Source organism: Drosophila suzukii, assembly GCF_043229965.1.
Source record: "Drosophila suzukii chromosome 2 unlocalized genomic scaffold, CBGP_Dsuzu_IsoJpt1.0 scf_2c, whole genome shotgun sequence".
Taxonomy (NCBI): Eukaryota; Metazoa; Arthropoda; class Insecta; order Diptera; family Drosophilidae; genus Drosophila; species Drosophila suzukii.
In genome coordinates this window covers 10,505,835-10,524,902 of record NW_027255896.1, presented here as the reverse complement: position 1 = coordinate 10,524,902, position 19,068 = coordinate 10,505,835, and the positions used below count along the sequence as shown (strand labels likewise).

Below are 19,068 nucleotides of genomic sequence, written 5' to 3'. Positions count from 1 at the left end.
AATAAAGGCACTTATGCTTTTGAGATTAATCTCCGATATTTCGGTAAGATCGTCGATGAAGGGGCTTCCTAAGTGTTTCAGTCTGAGTCTGCATAAGGCTGGGCAGAAGCAGAGAAGGTGTTCTACCGTTTCCACTTCTTCCTCATCCCTACAGCTTCTGCAGAAATCATTTTGCGGGGCTTTTAGCCTGCCGGCATGTGCGCCAACAAGCCAGTGGCCTGTAAGAGCTCGAATCAACATGCCACACTCTGTGCGGCTGAGTTTGAGTAACTCCGAGGTTTTTTTGTTGTTTATCACAGGCCATGTCTGGTGAGAGATGCGACACTGTGGTGCGTTTTGCTAATGGGTGTTGGCTAGTGTGTTGAAGTGGTTTTTTATGTTTAGCTTGCAAGTAGCCATGGGCATACCGACATTTTCCTCTCCTGGTAGGAGAGGCTTGGTGGTGCCCTGCCTGGCTAATTCGTCCGCTATGCAGTTGCCTACGATGTCCCGGTGACCCGGAACCCATATTAGGCTGATAGTAAACTGATTTGCCATCTCGTGGAGAGATCTGCGACAGTCTGCTATTGTACGAGAGTTGGTGTTTGTCGAGTAGATCGACTTAATAGCCGCTTGGCTGTCACTTTATATGTTTAGGTGTCCTCTCTGGAGGCTAAGGTTCCTTAAACAGGTTAGTGCTTCTTTTATAGCGTGGACCTCCGCCTGAAAGACGCTACAGTGGTTCGGGAGCCTGAATGACTTCCTGATATCTAATTGTTCGGAGTATACACCTCCGCCGACTTGTCCTTCTAATTTGGAGCCATCTGTATAGAAACAGATAGCGTCCGTCGTGCCCGGTCGGCCCTGTTCCCATTCCTCTCTATCAGGAATCAGGGCCTCAAAGGGTGTGTGACTATATTCAATAGATTTGCATAGATCCGTGATTTTCGGAATCGATTTATCATGCTGGAGAATTTTAGCATGGCCATATAATTGGGCTTTCCACTGCCCTGTGTCCCTCAGTCGAATAGCTGCCGATTTGGCCCTTTCCATGCCTGCTAAGTCCAGGCTAGGGAGGTTCAAGATCGCATTCATCGCTTCATTCTGGGTGGTTCGAAGGCTCCACTAATACACAAAGCCGCCATTCGCTGTACTTTGTTTAGAGGAGTCAGTATGCATTGTTTGTGTAGGGCGGTCCACCACAGAGCCACTCCGTACAGTAGGATTGGCTTGACTACCGCTGTGTATATCCAGTTAACTATTCTTGGGGACTTGCCCCATCTTAGCCCGATTGCTTTTTTACAGGAGTAAAGTGCAATGGTCGCTTTTTTGGTTCTCTCTTGGTTGTTTAAGCCCCATTTGAGGCGTTTATCTAGTACTAACCCCAAGTACCTGGCGTGATCGCTAAAGGAGAGATTACAATTGTTTAAAATGGGTGGGTTAAGTTGAGGAATTTTGTACCTATTCGTAAATAGAACAAGTTCTGTTTTCGAGGGATTTACCCCGAGTCCGTTCGCTATCGTCCATTCCGATAGCATTTTAAGTTTAGCGGTCATAAGATCGCAAAGTGTTTGTGGATATTTTCCATTAAAGATGATGGCGACGTCGTCTGCGTATGCCACGACCTTACAACCTCCTCCCTCCAGAATCCGCAGTAGTTTACTTACTGCGATATTCCACAAGAGGGGTGATAGTACACCTCCTTGCGGGGTGCCTCTGTTCACTAGTCTAGTCTGGGTTGAGGTCCCTAGTGTGGCTGTGACCATTCTGCTTATCAGCAATTTATGGATTAGCCTCACCATTGGCGGCTCAACCCCTAGTTTATTTTACTGGAGTCTGACCATGATCCATCTGCTTTTTGAAGATAGCCCAAAGGCGCGGCTGTCTTAGAGAGTATTTTCCTGAGCCTTGCGGCATCAGTTGTTTTTTCTATGTCAGAGCAGAAGGTCTGCCATGCCATTCGTTTTACTCTTCTAATTGCCTTTTTGTAAGAGGCTAGTTCAAACTTGTAGTTCAGCCAATTGGTGTCCTCATTTCCCGCCTTTGCTCTGTTAAACAGGCATCTGCAGTTGGTTCTGAGGATAGATAGTTGTTGGGTCCACCAGGGGGGTTTTTTCCTTCCTCTTGGTTTCTCTGTGGGGCATGCCACTTTGAAGGCAGTGTTGCATGCCTCTGTGAATTTGTATACTGTTTCGTCCAGCTCATGTGGGTTTGTGATGCTTTCTGACGGTTCCATGGGGAGGATATTTGTCAGAACTTCTTTGTACCTGTGCCAGTCTGCTCGTCTGGGGTTGGCGAAGCTGACCGGCAAGGGCGAATCAAGGGACAATACGGTTTCTATGAATCTATGGTCCGAGAAGGAGTGCTCGTCAGAGACTGCCCAGTTTTTGACTGCGCCTACGAGTGAATCTGATACCAAGGTTAGATCTATGATCGTTTGGCAAGCTTTAGTTATGAAAGTAGGGGCATTGCCCCTATTGCATAAGAATAGGTTCGAATTTAGAATAAAATCAAAAAGAGACTCACCTCTGTCGTTTTTGTTTGGGCAACCCCACTGGGTGTGATGGGCGTTGGCGTCACAGCCTATTACCAATCCGTACTTGAGCTTTTCGCATTCCTCTGCTAGTCCTCTGACCAGCGCATCTGGGGGGTTTTCCTTCTCAAAGGCCAAATAGGCCGATAGAACTCTTATAGAGCCACTCTGCAGCTCCAGGCTTACTGCGGTGTTGTCTCCGTTGCTGTAATTGCGAAGTAGAAATATACTAAGATGCCTTTTGGCTAATATGCAGGTTCGAATTTTACCTTCTTTGGGGTCCAGCATAAGCTTGTATTCCTTTGTTCCTAGTCCAGCAACCTTGCCTCCTACCACCCAAGGTTCCTGTACGAGGACTAGGTCGGCTCCGCCTTCTGTCAGGCGAAGCAGAAGTGCAGCAAACGCTGCTTTACTGTGGTGAAGGTTTATTTGTAGAAGTCTTAGTGACATCTACAGCTTCAACCTCCACCACAGTGACGTCGGCCTCCTCTGTGTCGCTGAGGTCCACGTCCTCGATTGCCGGTCCGAGCGCACGCATCTCTCTGCTCAGCGACGAATCGGTAGAGTAGCCGTCCTCCGGCCCACCAGGTGCCTCCAACTCCTCAGCAAGCACCTGCTCGGCTGGGTTGCCGGCAGAGCTGCTAGCGGCGTTAGAGTCGCCCTTATACACTTTGATGTGTATCGCACTGAACCCGAAGTTCAGCACTCCACGAGCAGTCTCGATCGGAGCTACTGACTCCTTGTTCAGGACCAAAACCGCCTGGTTGACATCCCCTTCATGCTCCTCCACCTTGACGACTTTCCAGTCCTTCGTGGGGAGGTGCGGGTTGCATTGTTGCAACATGAAGAGGATGTCCTCCGGCGTCTTGATCGCTGCTGGAATCCAGATCCTGGCTCGGGGTCTACTGGGGACATCGCACCAGTCAAGCGCAACGATGTTCGCCCCTTCGTAAACCTCGCCGAGCTTGCTTGTCGCCTCTTTGTACATATCAGCCGACCGCTGACTGTCGCATGCTACCACCTTGACGCTGCCCTATACCAGCCCGCGTCCATGCAACAGGGCGAGGTGCCTGGCTTCTCTCGTACCATGCGCAGGCAAATGAGGGAAAGGTGGGACTCCACTGCCTTCCACTTGTTTCTGGGGATCCTGCTCTCCGGATTTCCCCTGTCAATCAGGCCGAGTAGTACACGATTCTTCGTGATTTCGGCGAAAGAGACCGATGGCTGGATCTTTGACTTCTTCGCCGATGGCCCGGGTAGTTTTTCCGCCTGAGTCGCCTCTTGAGTGGGCTTTTCCTGCCCGTAGTTTGGTAGCACCTTCCTTGCCCACTCTACCTTCTTTAGCCATTCAGGCGAAGGCGTGGCAACGGTGCTCCTGGTGTGTGAGCGCTGAGTCTGGGCGGCAGTCCGCCTTTCTGCGTATGTATATTTTGCACCAGCGGGTGGCCCGAGCGCCTTGGCAGTGCCTACCGTTGCTTTCGGCGCAGATGCGCACGTCGCGGAGGCGTTTGCGGTTGGCTTTCTGCCACCCATCATCCCCAGTTTGGGATGCGGCCCTTTCTGGGCCGTGCTGGTATGGAAGGTGGAACCAGTGTTCGTCTTATCCATGGGTTTTTTAAGAGTACCCGTCTCTATGTTTTTTGTCTTTTTTTCTTCTGTTTTTTTATCCATAATTAGGTCCCACGAGTTGCGGAGAAGGGGAAAAGTCCGCCCGGGCAGAGATCCGCGATGCCCGGGTAAGGCGATAGTTAGAACAGGGGGTCGCCATGTCCCTGAGCACACCGTTTGAGACTGGGCTATTTTTGATCCGGGCCCCCAGCCAGGCTGACTCTTGGCACGGTCCGTATTACACCGTAGTCCGGCCCGGAGTGAGATGTTGTTTGGGAGGGGAGTTGGGTAGGTGTTGTGTTGGGAGTGGGTTTGTGTAAAGCAACTATTTAGATGCGGCTGAACAACTCGCATCGTCGGTATTGCTTCGTGGCAAAATACCCGCTGGCTGTCCGGGACTGTTTATTTACTGGGGTTTCCGTCCACGGTACCGTGTTTGACTTATCCCACCAGCTTATTCACAGTTGACCTCGAGAGAGGTCGTCCGCTATCCGCAACCTGCGACCCGCTCGGTTGCCCCAGCTAGGCGACTTTGGAACCATCTCACAAGTTCCTCAGCCGAGCCGAGACGGCCGAAAACGGGCGAGTGTTTGTCAGCGTACGGTAGCCGATTAGTGACGTCACTTTTGACAAAATGGAAGTCGATGGACATCGAGGGAATAGCTGTTTCTTTCGTGCTGGCACACACGTCACAAATCGACACTAGACGCAGCGTCTACTGTTCACCACCAATATAACGACCAAATCAATCGTTTGGAAGACCACTGGCGGGACGAGACAGGACTGGAGTGACTTGCTTTAAATGTGGAATCGTCGGTCATATTGCATCCGCATGCATGAAGGGAACAGCAGCATCGAGTAGCAGTATGAACAAGAAGCGAGTATATGTCTGTGCAGTGTTGGAGCCGAAAGGAATTTTATATCCATTTGGTGAGGCCTTTCCATTCTTTCTCGACTCCGGTGCCGAGTGCTCCTTAATAAAGGAAAAGTTAGCAGTCAAACTGGCCGGAAAAAGATTTAATAATTTGGTCATTCTAAAAGGAATTGGAACAAATGTTGTACACTGTAATTTACAAATACTATCCACCATACAAATTTGTCAATTTAATTTGGAAATCATGTTTAATGTAGTTATGGACGAGCATTTGAAACATGACTTAATGATTGGTCGTGAAATCTTGGCACTTGGCTTTGGCATAACGATGGATGCTGATAAATTTAGTATTTTTAAAACTAAACAAATTAATTCAATGTCCGATGAAACTATTACAAATTATGATAAGTCTAAATTGAAGAACATTTTTGATCAATACACTGAACATTTTATTATTGGAATACCGAGCAGACGTGTCACGACTGGAGAATTAGAAATTCGTTTATTAAATGCCAACAAGACTGTGCAGAGACGTCCATATCGACTTGGCGTAGATAAAAAAGAAGTAGTTAGAGATAAAATCAAAGAAATGTTGGCGGCAAATGTAATACGTCCAAGTAATTTTCCATTCGCGAGTCCAATTTTTTTAGTTACGAAGAAAGATGGCAGTGATCGATTGTGCATAGATTATAGAGAGCTAAATGCAAATACAGTGGCTGACAAATATCCTTTGCCTCTAATATCAGATCAAGTAAACAGACTGCGTGTGGGTAAATACTTCTCTTGTTTAGATATGGCTAGTGGGATTTATCAGATTCCAATAGATGTAGGATCTATAGAGCGAATTGCTTTTGTAACTCCTAAGGGCCAGTACGAGTTTCTATCTATGCCATTTGGGCTGAAGAATGCCTCTTCGATTTTTCAGCGAGCTATAGCGCGAGCACTTGGTGACCTGGCGTACTCCTATGCAATTGTTTACATAGATGATGTAGTGATAGTAGCAAGGTCAAAAGAGGAAGCATTTGAAAGATTGACAGTTTTGCTAAAGGCTCTATCGGAAGCAGGATTTTCATTTAATATAAAAAAATGCTCTTTTCGTACTTCGTCGTACTTCCGCAAATTTGTCCCACAGTTCTCTGAACAGATGAAACCGTTATATCAGTTGACTTTCAAAATTAGTAGTTTCGTTTGGAAAGCTGAGCATGAAGAAATACGTCAGAAGATCATCTCAGTACTAACTCATGATCCGGTTTTAATTATTTTTGATCCACAATATCCCATAGAGCTGCATACAGATGCAAGTGCAACAGGCTATGGTGCCATTCTCATGCACAAAATAGACGGTAAGCCTAGAGTGGTCGAATACTTTAGCAAGTGTACATCGCCCCCAGAATCGAGGTATCATTCATAAGAATTAGAAACCCTGGCAGTATACAACGCTGTAAAAAGTTTCCGACATTACCTTCACGGTCGAAAGTTTGTAATATTTACAGATTGTAATTCATTGAAAGCAAGTCGTACTAAAGTAGAACTAACGCCGAGAGTTCACCGTTGGTGTAGAGTACCGCAAGGAAAATCGCATGGCGCACGTGGACTTTTTATCCAGGAATCCGATTGTCACTGAATGTGAGACAACAAATAGAGTACCCGAAGTCCGCACCGACCTGACAGAGGTGACAGACAACTGATTCGTGTGTAAGGGAAATTATAGTCCAGTTGAATGATGGAGAGTTGCTGGAGAGTTTAGCGAAGACGTATGAGCTAAGAGCAGTAATTCTATATCGGAAAATTCAGAGAAATGGAAAAACACACTGTCTACCTGTAATCCCAAGAGCCTTTAGGTGGTCTGTAGTAAATCATGTCCATAAAGCAATCATGCATTTGGGGTGGCAGAAAACGTTAGACAAGGTTTATGAGCAGTATTGGTTCGAACATATGTCCAAGTATGTATGAAAATTTGTAGAGAACTGCATTACATGCAAACTAGCAAAGCCTTCATCAGGGAAAATTCAAATGGAATTGCATCCAATTCCGAAAGTTGAGATACCTTGGCATACTGTGCACATTGATATTAGTGGAAAGCTGAGTGGTAAAAATGATACCAAGGAATATGAGATAGTGCAAATAGACGCATTTACTAAATTTGTTCACCTATATCATACTTTGCATTTACATGCAGAAAACTGTATTAAGGCTGTAAAATCAATAATATCACTTTTTAGGGTACCTAACCGTATTATAGCAGATCAAGGCAGGAGTTTCTCTTGTGGAAAATTTCGTGAGCTCTGTTCAATGCATAAAATAGAGTTACATTTGATAGCAACAGGTGCAATTAGGGCCAATGGACTGGTTGAAAGAGTCATGAGCACGATGAAGAGTATGTTGACAGCGGTAGAGATAGGTGAACGTTCCTGGCAGGATGCAGTCAGTGAAGTACAGTTAGCCATGAATTGTACAACGAACAGGGTAACAAAGTATAGCCCATTAGAAATATTGATTGGAAGAGAGGCCAGGCTAATGGGCTTATTGCCAATAAATGAAGAAACTAAAATAGATTGTAAGCAAGCGAGGGCTCAGGACAAAGAAAATATTGAAATAAATGCGAAATATGAAAAGAATCGAGTTGATAAGAATAAGGCCAAGATTGTAAAACACAAGGTTGGGGATCATGTCTTGCTTAGAAGTGAAGAGCGGCATCAGACCAAAATGGATCCTAAGTTCAAAGGACCTTTTGTGGTTGCCGAGTTGTTGGAAGGTGATCGATACCTGTTAAAATCGTTAACTAGCAAGCGAACCTACAAGTATTCGCATGAGAGTTTGAGAAGGCTGCCGGACGAGCAGATCTCTGATGAGACTATTGAGGAAAGTGACAGTGGTGAAAAAGACACTCGTCGTGAGACATCAAACACAGGGGCTAGATTTGATCAACAATAGTCATGCCTGGTATGGATGATATTGTGTGATGCAGTTTGGATCTGAGCAGATCGTGGCAGTAAAGGTGCAAAGCATCGCGTGGAGCGGCAAGAGCCTGTAACTGGGGTTTGATAGCAAGGGTAGCCAAATGGTCGGGTTTGCGCAGAAGAGTACGAGCTACTGAGAGAAAGTTGAACCAGGTCCAGCCGAAGGCACAAGTGTAGAACCAGGAGTGTTCTGTCACGGTGTGTGGCGCGGTTGACTGGTGTGACAAGTTTGATTTGACTCACTGTATGATGTGAAAAAGCGAGATAGCCTGCGAAACCGACATTTGATGTCGCAATTTATAAAGCTGTGTGTGTAGACTATTTGTTAAGCTAAGAATGATGTTGAGAGATGTAAAAGATGAAAAGAGAATTAAAGCAAGAATGATACCAACCTAGTGTTACAGTATGCACACGAGGAAAGTCAGGATGGCCGTGTCGGAGATGTATAAGAAGAAAGAAAATGTAAAAGAAACTGTAGAGCATTAAGAAAGAGAAAGAATGAAGAATAAAAGAAACTATGAACTAGGTTATTTGTGGTTCCTTTTATTTGCATAATTGCTGAGAGCGTGGATTGAGAACGAGAGAGAGTGTCGTCTCAGCCGCGTGTGGCGCGGTCATGGTCAAGGTCAAGGTCTCTGAGAGAGACAGAGAAGGACCAAAAAGGAATTGCAAATGAGAGAGAGAGATCAAAAGGGAATTTGCAATTGGATGAGGCAATGCGCTTTGGCGTGTGCCAGAAGAAGCCTGCAGAAGAAAGCCGACTTCACTTTGCTTTTGATATCTAAACGGAGAAGACGTTGACTGCGACTCGACTAGAAAGAGAATAACACATTTTACTCAAACAAAATAATTTCGAAAACTAGCTGTCATCCAAGTGACTTCTATAAGTTAACAAGAAGATTGAAAGGAAATCAAAAAACTACGCACATGCGTTAAAATTAAATCGCGATAATTCGCTCTGCAAGCAAATGGGCGATAGTTTCCCATTTTAGAAAAACATAGTATACGTATAGCGATGAAGTCACTTCCACTCACTTTTGGACGATAGAACACAATTTACAGAACAAAATGGGTCTTGATGGCGAAGAAGGAACTTCTAAGTTACGGGGCGATAGAAAGAGAACAGAACACATTTTACAAAATCAGTTTATTGGGAAAAAATGTATCTTCCAATGACTTCTAGAAGTTGAAAAGAAAATAGAACGGGGAATTAAAACAACGCTCACGCTTTACAAGAAGGTGAAAATTCCTAGGGTCTCTCTTTTGAACCATGCTTTTATTTTTCGCCCAAGCGTCATTTTGATTCGCGACTTGTCTGTAGTCAGTGCGGTTTTCTATTAAATTTGTATGTTTAAATAATATTGCTTTCTTTTTAGTTGTATAGCATTGTTATATTGTTATTGTCCCTCTCAACAAAGACTGAGAAATTACGTCCTAAGCGTAAAGTTGCACGATGACTGCAAATGTGACTTCTGATACACTTCCAGAAGTCACTCAAAAGTGATTTCGAGAAGTCGCGCCGAAGTAGCTCTTCCCTCCTGACAGGAGTCGCTTCGGCGACCCGAATGAGATACCGTCGAAGTCCCTTCTGGAAACGTCGCCGAAGTCACTTAGAAGTGACTTTTTTATCGAGCGGTATATCATGGCCACACCTCCCGCCAAACCGACCGAGGGGCGTTGCCGTGTGTCGTACGGCACAAATTCGCGAGATGATAGGATCTAATTCTGTGCTATAAAATAATATTGAGATAATAGGATAGAGTCTATTGTAATCAGAACATAATACTCTAAGATAAGGGGAACGTAATTTCTTGTTAATCTGCATGGATCGGGGTTGTCAATTTCACCTCGAATAAGTTTATAAATAAAAACTGTTCCAACCATCGTTCTGCGGTTGGCTAGGAAGGGCAAGTTAATTATGAGTACTCTACTAGAATATGAAGTTTAAATTAGGATTGCATCCCAGTTTAGGCGCCTCAAGCAAATAATAAAAAGTTCTTCTGTACAGATTCGACACGACACACACCAAGAATTCTGTATATTCCGGACTCTAGACGGGTGATCCTTATTCAAGTATCGGGCGCACAAGAAAAATAAATAAGGTCTTAGTAATATAAGGGTCATCAAATATCTTTGACCACATTTAAATAAAGCCAAGAGCACCCCTAGTACCTTACAGACGCTTGTAGAAGATACCTTAAAGATCCTTTCCCAATTTGAAAATCTTTAATACAAAAATATTTATTCTACTTATTTCGAAATATTTTGTATTTATTTTTCTCATGAGGGTATTTGCCGCCAGTGCACTCGTTCCCTGGCACGCAAGAAATGCTGCTGAACAACTTTTTTATGCTTCGTTGAATTAAAACAAAATACAAATAAACCTGAGGCATTACCTTTTATAATCAAATAAGTGGAAAACAAATGTGAAAATGTGTTTTTTATAATATTTTTATTTTCCAGAAGTTACTGAGAAGTGACAATAGGTGATAGAATAATCGCCCATTTGCTTGCATTGACAGTACCGCTAACGTGCCTTGGCTTTGACACAGTTTGTAGTACCGCTACCGCCCGCTGGGTTCCGTGGCGCTGGCATGTGTGGTGTGTGCTGCGCTAATAGAAATGTCTTTAAATTGTATTTCATTTGAAATTTGAAACCGAGTAACAGGTATATGATAGTCGAAGCACCCGACTATAGCGTTCTCTCTTGTTTTGTTTTGTTAGTTTGAAAAATACCTAGTTTGATGATAAGAATCCGCACTTTTATTATTGGGCCAGAAATATATATAGCAACCCTCTTCATTTTTTTCTTAATTGATCTTCAGAATAATGTCCCCTTAAAATTTGGCGTTGTCAACTTTTCTTTTTGGACGCCCCTGACCGTGTTTTGGAGCGCTTAGTTTGGAATTACTACATCTTGGGTCATCGAATTCTCGTTAACAGGTGCAATCATCACTTGCAACATGAAAACTTTAGAGTTGGCGTGCAAACTTGTGTTGGGTCGATCGATAGGTATTGACAAAACCAATACAGTTCAGTTACAATTTTTATTCAGCATCAAAAATGTGGGAGCCACAAGGCGTGGCACAAACTGGTGGTACGCAAGAATATGTAAAATCTGCCTGCCTAGTCCCAACTTTGTAGCTTTGAGTTTCCGAGATCTCGGCGTTCATACGGACGGACGAGTATCGGGTATAAAAACAATTATTTAAAAAAAAAGTGTATTGTTCCATAAATATAAATATTTTCGAAAATCTAAGTGTGTGCATATATATAACCCAGCCATTGTATTCAAATTGTTCCTCCGAATCTGACACCTCTTTGTTGTTCACCGTGCAGTGCCAATCATTAGTAATTCATTAGAACTACTTTAAGAAACGTCGATGTTGTTGATGAATTAAACATACAATTTTATGTAAATGATGGATGAAACTACTGATAAGATAGAACATTTAAATTCCGTAACTTCTATGGCAACTAACTCGCTTAATTAGAGTCCGATCATAAAAAGTGATATGCCCTCGAAAAGGTAGATCTACTTACATTCAGATATTGGCGTGGCAAACTTTTTTTGGGTCAATCGATAGGTATTGATGAGAACAATTCATTTCGGTTAAATTTTTTACTCTATCATCTAGTAGGAGCCACAGTGTTTGGCGGCTTGTGGGCGTGGCACGCTGCTGACACAAACTTGCACTGCTCAGGAATCTGCATGCCAAATCCCAGTAGCCTAGCTCTTATAGTTTCCGAGATCTCAGCGTTTATCCGGACGGACAGACAGACGGAAAGTCGGACAGACGGACATGGCTAGATCGACTCGGCTGGTGATCCTGATCAATATATATTCTTGATCAGGATCACTAGCCGAAACGCTTCCTTCTGCCTGTTACATACTTTCCGACGAATCTAGTATACCCTTTTATTCTACCAGTAACGGGTATAAAAACATGTTTTTCGTGAGTACGAGTATATCTGTAAAATTATTCGTGTGATGTAGAAATTCCTCTGCAAATTTCACTGTGACAGTATATTTTTCGGATTTTTAACTGTTTCATACATTTAAATTTGTTTCTAGTTCGTTTGCCATTTATTCTTCCATGATTTCTTGATTTTAATCAACAATTCAATCATAACATCATCAGCAAAATCCGCTCTAAATTAATTTTTTGTCACAGCTGACTGTCTGAACCCTTTTAGGGCCAGTATAAACGTTACTGTGACCTACAAAAACTGTTAAGATTTGTTTCCATTAAACTGTCAAAACTAGAGTCGAGGCTCACGCCATAAGTTTTTAATATTATCTCACTTATGATGACTTAGGCTCAGCTTGGGACTCACTGTCTGAAAGTTTCAAAGCGGGTGTAGGTGAACATCCAACTAAAACAACTATTTAATGTACAATTCGGACAGGAGTCCAATTAAATATCTTTAAAGCACATGAAAAATTGCTTAACTACTTTAAAAATTTCCGTCATCAAGATTGAAAACTGAGACCAAATCTATCCGTAATATAGACAAAACTGAATCTTGGGTCAAGCTTCATTCTTTTCTGACTGTGCGCCATCGAACTCTAGAGGCCGTAGGTATCCTCCGATCACCGATCATCGTCAAGTGGTGAATTCGAAGGTTTCATTTCCGTTTTCAAAAACATGCTTTTATTACGAATGCAGCTTCTTCAATCATACATTCTTTTACTGCGTAAAAAAATCAAACCGTGCGTACGCGTCCTTCAAAAAACGGTGGAAAATTGCCTAGCCTATACCCAATGAAGACAGTTGTGTTCCAGTTGTGATCCATCAGTAATCAGTGATTAAGTTGGTTCTGCTGAACGCTCATGATACATAACAACGTTAAAAAGTAAAACATATTTCCTGAAAAACTCTACTACTTAATTCAATTGTCTTTTTAAATTGTTCCTAGTGTAAAGGTTCAACAATCACTTTATAAACAAATGTTTATACCCCTTACCCGTACAGTTTAATAGTATACTAGATTCGTCGAAAAGTATGTAACAGGTCGAAGGAAGCGTTTCCGACCCCATAAAGTATATATATTTTTAAGAGAGTCGATCTAGCCGTGTCCGTCCGTCTGTCCGTATCGATCGGACCATTAGTACAATAGTAGTAAACATTTTGGAAAAGACTTATAAATGCATGTAAAATATTTTGGGGCTCATATTTTTCGTTGTACTTTTTAATGCCCTGTTCACCACATAACATTTTTTGTGTATAGAGGTGAACAGATTACTTAAATGTCATCTAGCAATTTATTGGCATGCATATAAATAAAATTGAGCACAAACTCCCGAAGATAACTTTAATCAATACGAGGGCAGTCCGATAAGTACTTAACCTCACCGCCAGATGGCGTCACCATCGCAAGAGAAATTTACTATCGTGTAGACGGCTACTGTCGAAATTTCGTATACTCGTAGTTTTGATTTAACTGCGTGTGGAATCGGACGTGTCCGCGGATTTTAGAAAAATTAAGAAAGAGCAATACCGGTCTGTGATTTGATTCTTGTTTTTGAAAGGGAAATCGCGCAGCGAAATCAAAGTGCGCTTGGATACCTTGTACGGTGACTCTTCTCCTTCGATGGCGACCGTCAAAAAATTGGTTTAACGAGTTTCAACGTGGTCGCACCTCGGTTTTTGATGAGCCACGCCCAGGTGCCTCGAAAACGGCTACCACGGAGGATAAAGTGACAAAAATCCACGATCCTTGTATTGGCAGATCGCCGATTGAAGATACGCGAGATAGCTGAGACAGTAGGCATGTCAAAAGACCGCGTGGGTCATATGAGAAAGCCATGAGAAAGCTGTGGGCTCGATGGGTGCCGCGTTTGCTCACTCCGGACAACAAACGCAACCATGAGACCACTTCAGAGCAGTGTTTGACGCTGTTTAAGCGCAATCCTATGGAGTTTCTGCGTCGTTTCGTGACCGTCGACGAAACATGGATCCACTGGTACAGACCAGAGACCAAGGAACAGTCGAAACAGTGGATTTCACCCGGCGAAGAAGGCGAAGACTTTCCCATCGGCCGGAAAGGTGATGGCCACCGTTTTTGGGACTCACAAGGTGCGATCTACATTGACTACCTGGAGAAGAGCAAAACGGTCACAGGGCTGTACTATGCCGAATTATTGGGCCGATTCGCTGCCGAATTGCAGAAAATACGGCCCGATTCGGCGAAGAAAAAAGTGGTCTTCCATCATGTGAACCGGTGCGTGGCTCACACTTCCGCCCTCGCCAAGGCCAAATTGGTCGAATTGGGCTACGAACTGCTACCCTATCCACCATATTCTTCTGATTTGGCCCCTTGTGACTGATTTTTGTTTCCAAACTTGAAAAAGTCATTCGCTGGACAGAAGTTTGAGTCGAATGAGGAGGTCGTCGCCGCTACAAAGGCCTATTTTGCAGACCTCGAGAAAACGTATTTTCCAGACGGGTTAAAGAAGTTGGAGCATCGCTGTGTCAAGTGTATCGGGCTAAAAGATGATTATGTTGAGAAATAAATCGCAAATTTTCCAAAATTATCGTTTTTCTTTTGGAGGCTGAGTACTTATTGGACCACCCTCGTATATTAAATGTTGTTATTTTTTCAAACCACGATTTCTCAAATAATACACGTTAGAATCAAAAACGAAGTATGCAGATATGCTTGTATACGTCTATATTAACATAATTAAATCCCCATAGGCCTGCACCAAAAACACTGTCGAGCAATGCTATTATCAAATCAAATATGTTCCCAAAGTAAAATCTGATGAGGCAATCATAGCAAATGTTTAAAAAAAAATCATTTGAATTTAAAGTAATTCTTCCTTATTATTCGGGAGTTGAAAAACACACTGTTGAAAAACAGATTGACAAATGTCTCAAAAATGCATTTTATTTTTCCGCGTTTTGATGCAAATCTGAATTTTACTTTCCCATCTTTTATCTAGTGAGTGGTGAAATTAGGTGGCAGGCTGGTCAAACCAGCAATAAACATGGCGGATGCAGACAGCCCGACACAGATTCGACTAGCAACAGAGTCAAATTAGAGTTAAATCAAAAACAACAAATATACTTTTGCCCCCAGTACTTTAAACAAGTGAAGATTATTGGAAGTTTTGAGAATTGATGATAGTCTTATTATAAAAGGTATATAAGGGTGACATAAAACTCAATTAGGGTAACGGTAATGGAAAAGAAAGAAGGACACACACACATGTGCTGGGTATATGGCGGGTCGGGCAGGAAACAAAAAGAGTGAAAACGAGACAAGCGAAAATGTGACCCTTCCGGCTTTTCTTAAAAATAGTGCAAATATAGTTGCAGAAAATATATACGTTTATTTTCAGCTACAAGGAAGTTCAAAAAAGAATATTTGACAAACAAGTCTCTAAGTGAAAATGTACTGCAAACAAATGTTAAAGTCCCAAGTGTTCGTATGGTAATACGATAGCTGCTGATTCTTGTTCAATTGTATTTTTGTTGCTTTTTCTTTTAGTAAATGATCTTGATCGATTTAGCGTCGCTTGTGAACGGTTGTGTTTACTCTTGTGCTCTGAATATTTGTCTATTCTGTGATTTTTTGCGAGTGTTTTGTGTTTGTTTATTAACAAAGCTTAGTCTAACCGCTGTGTTAGTGTGTTTAGTGTTTTTTACTAGATCTCCCAGTGATTATAGTTATTTTAACATTTATATTAGATTTGTTTAATCTCCTAGCTTTGTTAGTGTAATTCTTATACTCACTAAACTTGCTAAAACTCTTTGATTCTCACTCTCTCTCCCGCTCTATATTACAACTGTAACTTAAACTCTCTCTGAACCTGCCAAATTTCTGGTAGACTTTTGGTGTGCTATTCTCTCTTCTCTCTCTCTCTCTCTCTCTCTCTCTCTCTTGCTTGCTTTACATTGTAACTGTTCCTGCGTAAAGTTGTCAGTGTCCCACAAGCAACGCTCAATCGATAGAAGATTTTTTCTCTCGTGCTCTCTTACATTTAAATTATTACGCGATCTCGCGCTCTTATTTTTTTTCGTGTTTTGTGCCTTTGTGGTTTTGGAATTTGATCCCAGTGCCAAATTTACTCGAGGTATTTTTCATATACTATTTTATTTTATTTAATTTCCTTAAAATGGCTCTTGTCTGCTCTAAGAAAAATTGTACTCTTTCGTCTTCAACTAAAGACCCTTTTATTTTCTGCTGGCTCTGCGAGTCGATAATGCACGTTAAATGCGCAGGATTTACTGGTAGAGTCAAAGACTTTATTGATCAGAATTCTGGACTCATGTGGTCATGTGGATCCTGCAAGGAAATGGTTGTTGAGATGAGCGGCTTTATGAAGCAGACTCGAGACAGCCTTTTGAATCTCTGGTGCTTTTAAACAGCTCAATGAGGGGTTCAATTCCGTTTGTGCCCAATTTAACAATAAAAAATTACTAACTGAGTCGCCTAAACGTAAAAAAACCAGCTTAGCGGCAGTTAATACGGTCACGGTATCCACCCCAAATCCGAACTTGGTGGCTGCAGCAGTCTCTGTTGACACTGTGGTAAGTGAACCTACTGCGCCTATGGATACAGCTGTTTTAGGTGAAGTCACTGCTTCTCGAAGTCGGGTGGTAAAAAAACCTTCAGTGCCGGCTACGGTGCCGACCGTACCTATAGGTACAGAAGTTACCGTTTCTGACTCTCAGCTTAGTGAGGTGCAATCTGCTGCTGGGGGACGTAAGAAATTATCAGTTGTTCCACATAGAAAACAATTATTTGTTTCGAGATTCACCCCAGATACCACATCTGAGGATGTTTTGGAATTCGTTCGTGAAAAATTCCCATCCGAGAATATTTCAGTGGAACAATTTAGATTTTCATATGCTCGTAGTATATCGTCGTTTAAAATATTTGCTCCGCCTGATGTGTTTAAGGTACTACTTTCTGAAAGCTTTTGACTTAATGATGATTTAGTAATAAAAGAATTTGTTCCCAATAAACCGAGAACAAATAACAGACCTTCCACTGCGCCAAAAAACTAAAAAGTTTATTTTTGGCTTATCAAAATGTTAGGGGACTAAATATGAAGCTACCCAAGCTTTATGCTGACTCCTCTGCAATTACTGTTGATATTTTGGCTTTTACGGAAACTTGGCTGAAACCAGAGATATCTGACAATGAAGTTCTGTCAAACAATTTTAATGCCTATAGGACCGATCGCTCCTCACGTAGGGGAGGCGGTGTGCTGATTGCCGTTAGCACTAGCCTAACATCCGAGAGAATTCACTCTGATACTCCTAATGAAATTGAATTTGTTAGTGTGAAAGTTTCCTTGCAATCATTCTCAATATTTGTTACATGTTCCTATATTCCACCTGGCTCTGATTTAATAATTTATGAGCACCACCTGTCTGCGATAAAATCTGTTCTATCCCTTCTTTCAAACAGTGACCTTTTGATTGTTTTGGGTGACTTTAATCTCCCTGATATTTCTTGGTCTCCTCCTACTGACTCACTAGTCGCTATACCTCTATCCGCCCATGATTTTGTTGATGGTCTTCTAGAATTATCGTTACAGCAAGTAAGCTTTATACGGAATTCATTAAATAGACAACTAGATCTTGTGTTTGTTTCAGACCCGTCTGAAGTCACGGTATCTAGAATTGACGCTCTTGTTGTACCTGAAGACCGATATCATCCAACAATGGAATTGACCATCTGCCTCCCATGCGTTGATACCCTCTCTCCTTTAGTTTCTCAAACTAAAGTGAGATGTTTCCGAAAATGTAACTATATAAAACTTAACGACATGATTTCTCAATATAATTGAACAGAATTGTACAATTGTATGGATATTGAAAGTGCCACTGAACACTTCTATATAGTGTTAAATACCTTTTTTAATGAATGCGTTCCTGATAGGTTTCCTTCAAAGACAAACAGGCCACCTTGGCTTACCAATGCGCTTCAAAGACTTAAAAACCTTAAGACAAACACTTATAAAAAGTATAAGAAATCGGGTAAGCCATCTGATTTTTCGAAATATGTGGTGGCTCGATCGGATTTTAATGTTCTCAATAGTCATTGCTATTCTATGTATTTAAGTCGATGTAAATTTGAATTTTCAAATGATCCGAAGCAGTTTTATAACTTTGTCAATGCCAAGCGTAAGTCGTCAGCATTGCCTTCATCGGTACGTTTTAACTCAATGGAGGCATCGACGGATTCTGAAATTGCTGATTTATTTGCCGAGTTTTTCCAAACTACTTATAGTTCGGCTGCTTGGTCAAATTCTAACTACCCTAATCCCTTAAATAAGGCAAATTGTATCTTTACCCCTGAAATTACGGAAATTTCTCTCGTAAGAGACTTAGAAAAAACAACGCCAACTTATACTCCCGGTCCTGATGGACTCCCCGGGTGTGTGCTTAAGTTTTGTGCGTCAACCATATGTAAACCGATTCTTAAACTTTTTAATTTGTCTATTTCATCGTCAGTTTTTCCTACTATCTGGAAGGACTCTTTTATTATTCCACTTCACAAAAAGGGTGCGAAGGCGGATGCCCAGAATTACAGAGGTATTTCTAAATTGTCGGCAATTCCTAAAGCATTTGAACGTATTATTACTTCTCATTTGCAACATTTATGTTCCTCGCTAATATCACCGTTTCAGCACGGTTTTGTTAAGCGAAGATCGACCGCCACCAACCTTCTGGAATTGTCATATATTGTAATAAATGGATTTAAGAATAAAATGCAGACTGACGTTATATACACAGATATTAGTAAGGCCTTTGACTCTGTCAACCACTCTCTTCTCTTATTCAAATTAAATCAGCTTGGGTTTCCATGTAATCTATTAACTCGGATTTCAAGTTATTTGAATGGTAGGACTCAGAGGGTTGTATTCAAGAACGCTGCCTCAAAACTGATCTATGTGACATCTGGAGTGCCTCAGGGTAGTCATTTGGGCCCTTTGCTGTTTACTTTGTTTATTAACGATCTTCCCTCTATCATAACACACTCTCGTGTACTAATGTATGCTGATGATGTTAAGCTTTGTTTATCACATAATGATATAGCGTCGGGTTTCAACTTACAGTCAGATATTGATCGTTTTCAGGGATGGTGTGAGT

General features: G+C 42.0%; 1 protein-coding gene across 9 annotated transcripts in view; it reads left to right on the top strand.

Moving 5' to 3' along the window:
- The window catches only part of LOC139354073 (monocarboxylate transporter 9-like), a 253,639-nt gene that overhangs the window by 178,697 nt on the left and 55,874 nt on the right, over positions 1-19,068 (top strand). For 4 of the 9 annotated variants that reach the window (XM_070998319.1, XM_070998318.1, XM_070998317.1 and 1 more), the window contains one exon: positions 17,569-17,718. The exons of the other annotated variants lie outside the window; for them this stretch is intronic. In XM_070998319.1, the coding sequence (XP_070854420.1) occupies positions 17,569-17,718 (150 nt within the window). The remainder of the gene's footprint in view (positions 1-17,568; positions 17,719-19,068) is intronic. 9 annotated transcript variants of the gene reach the window in all.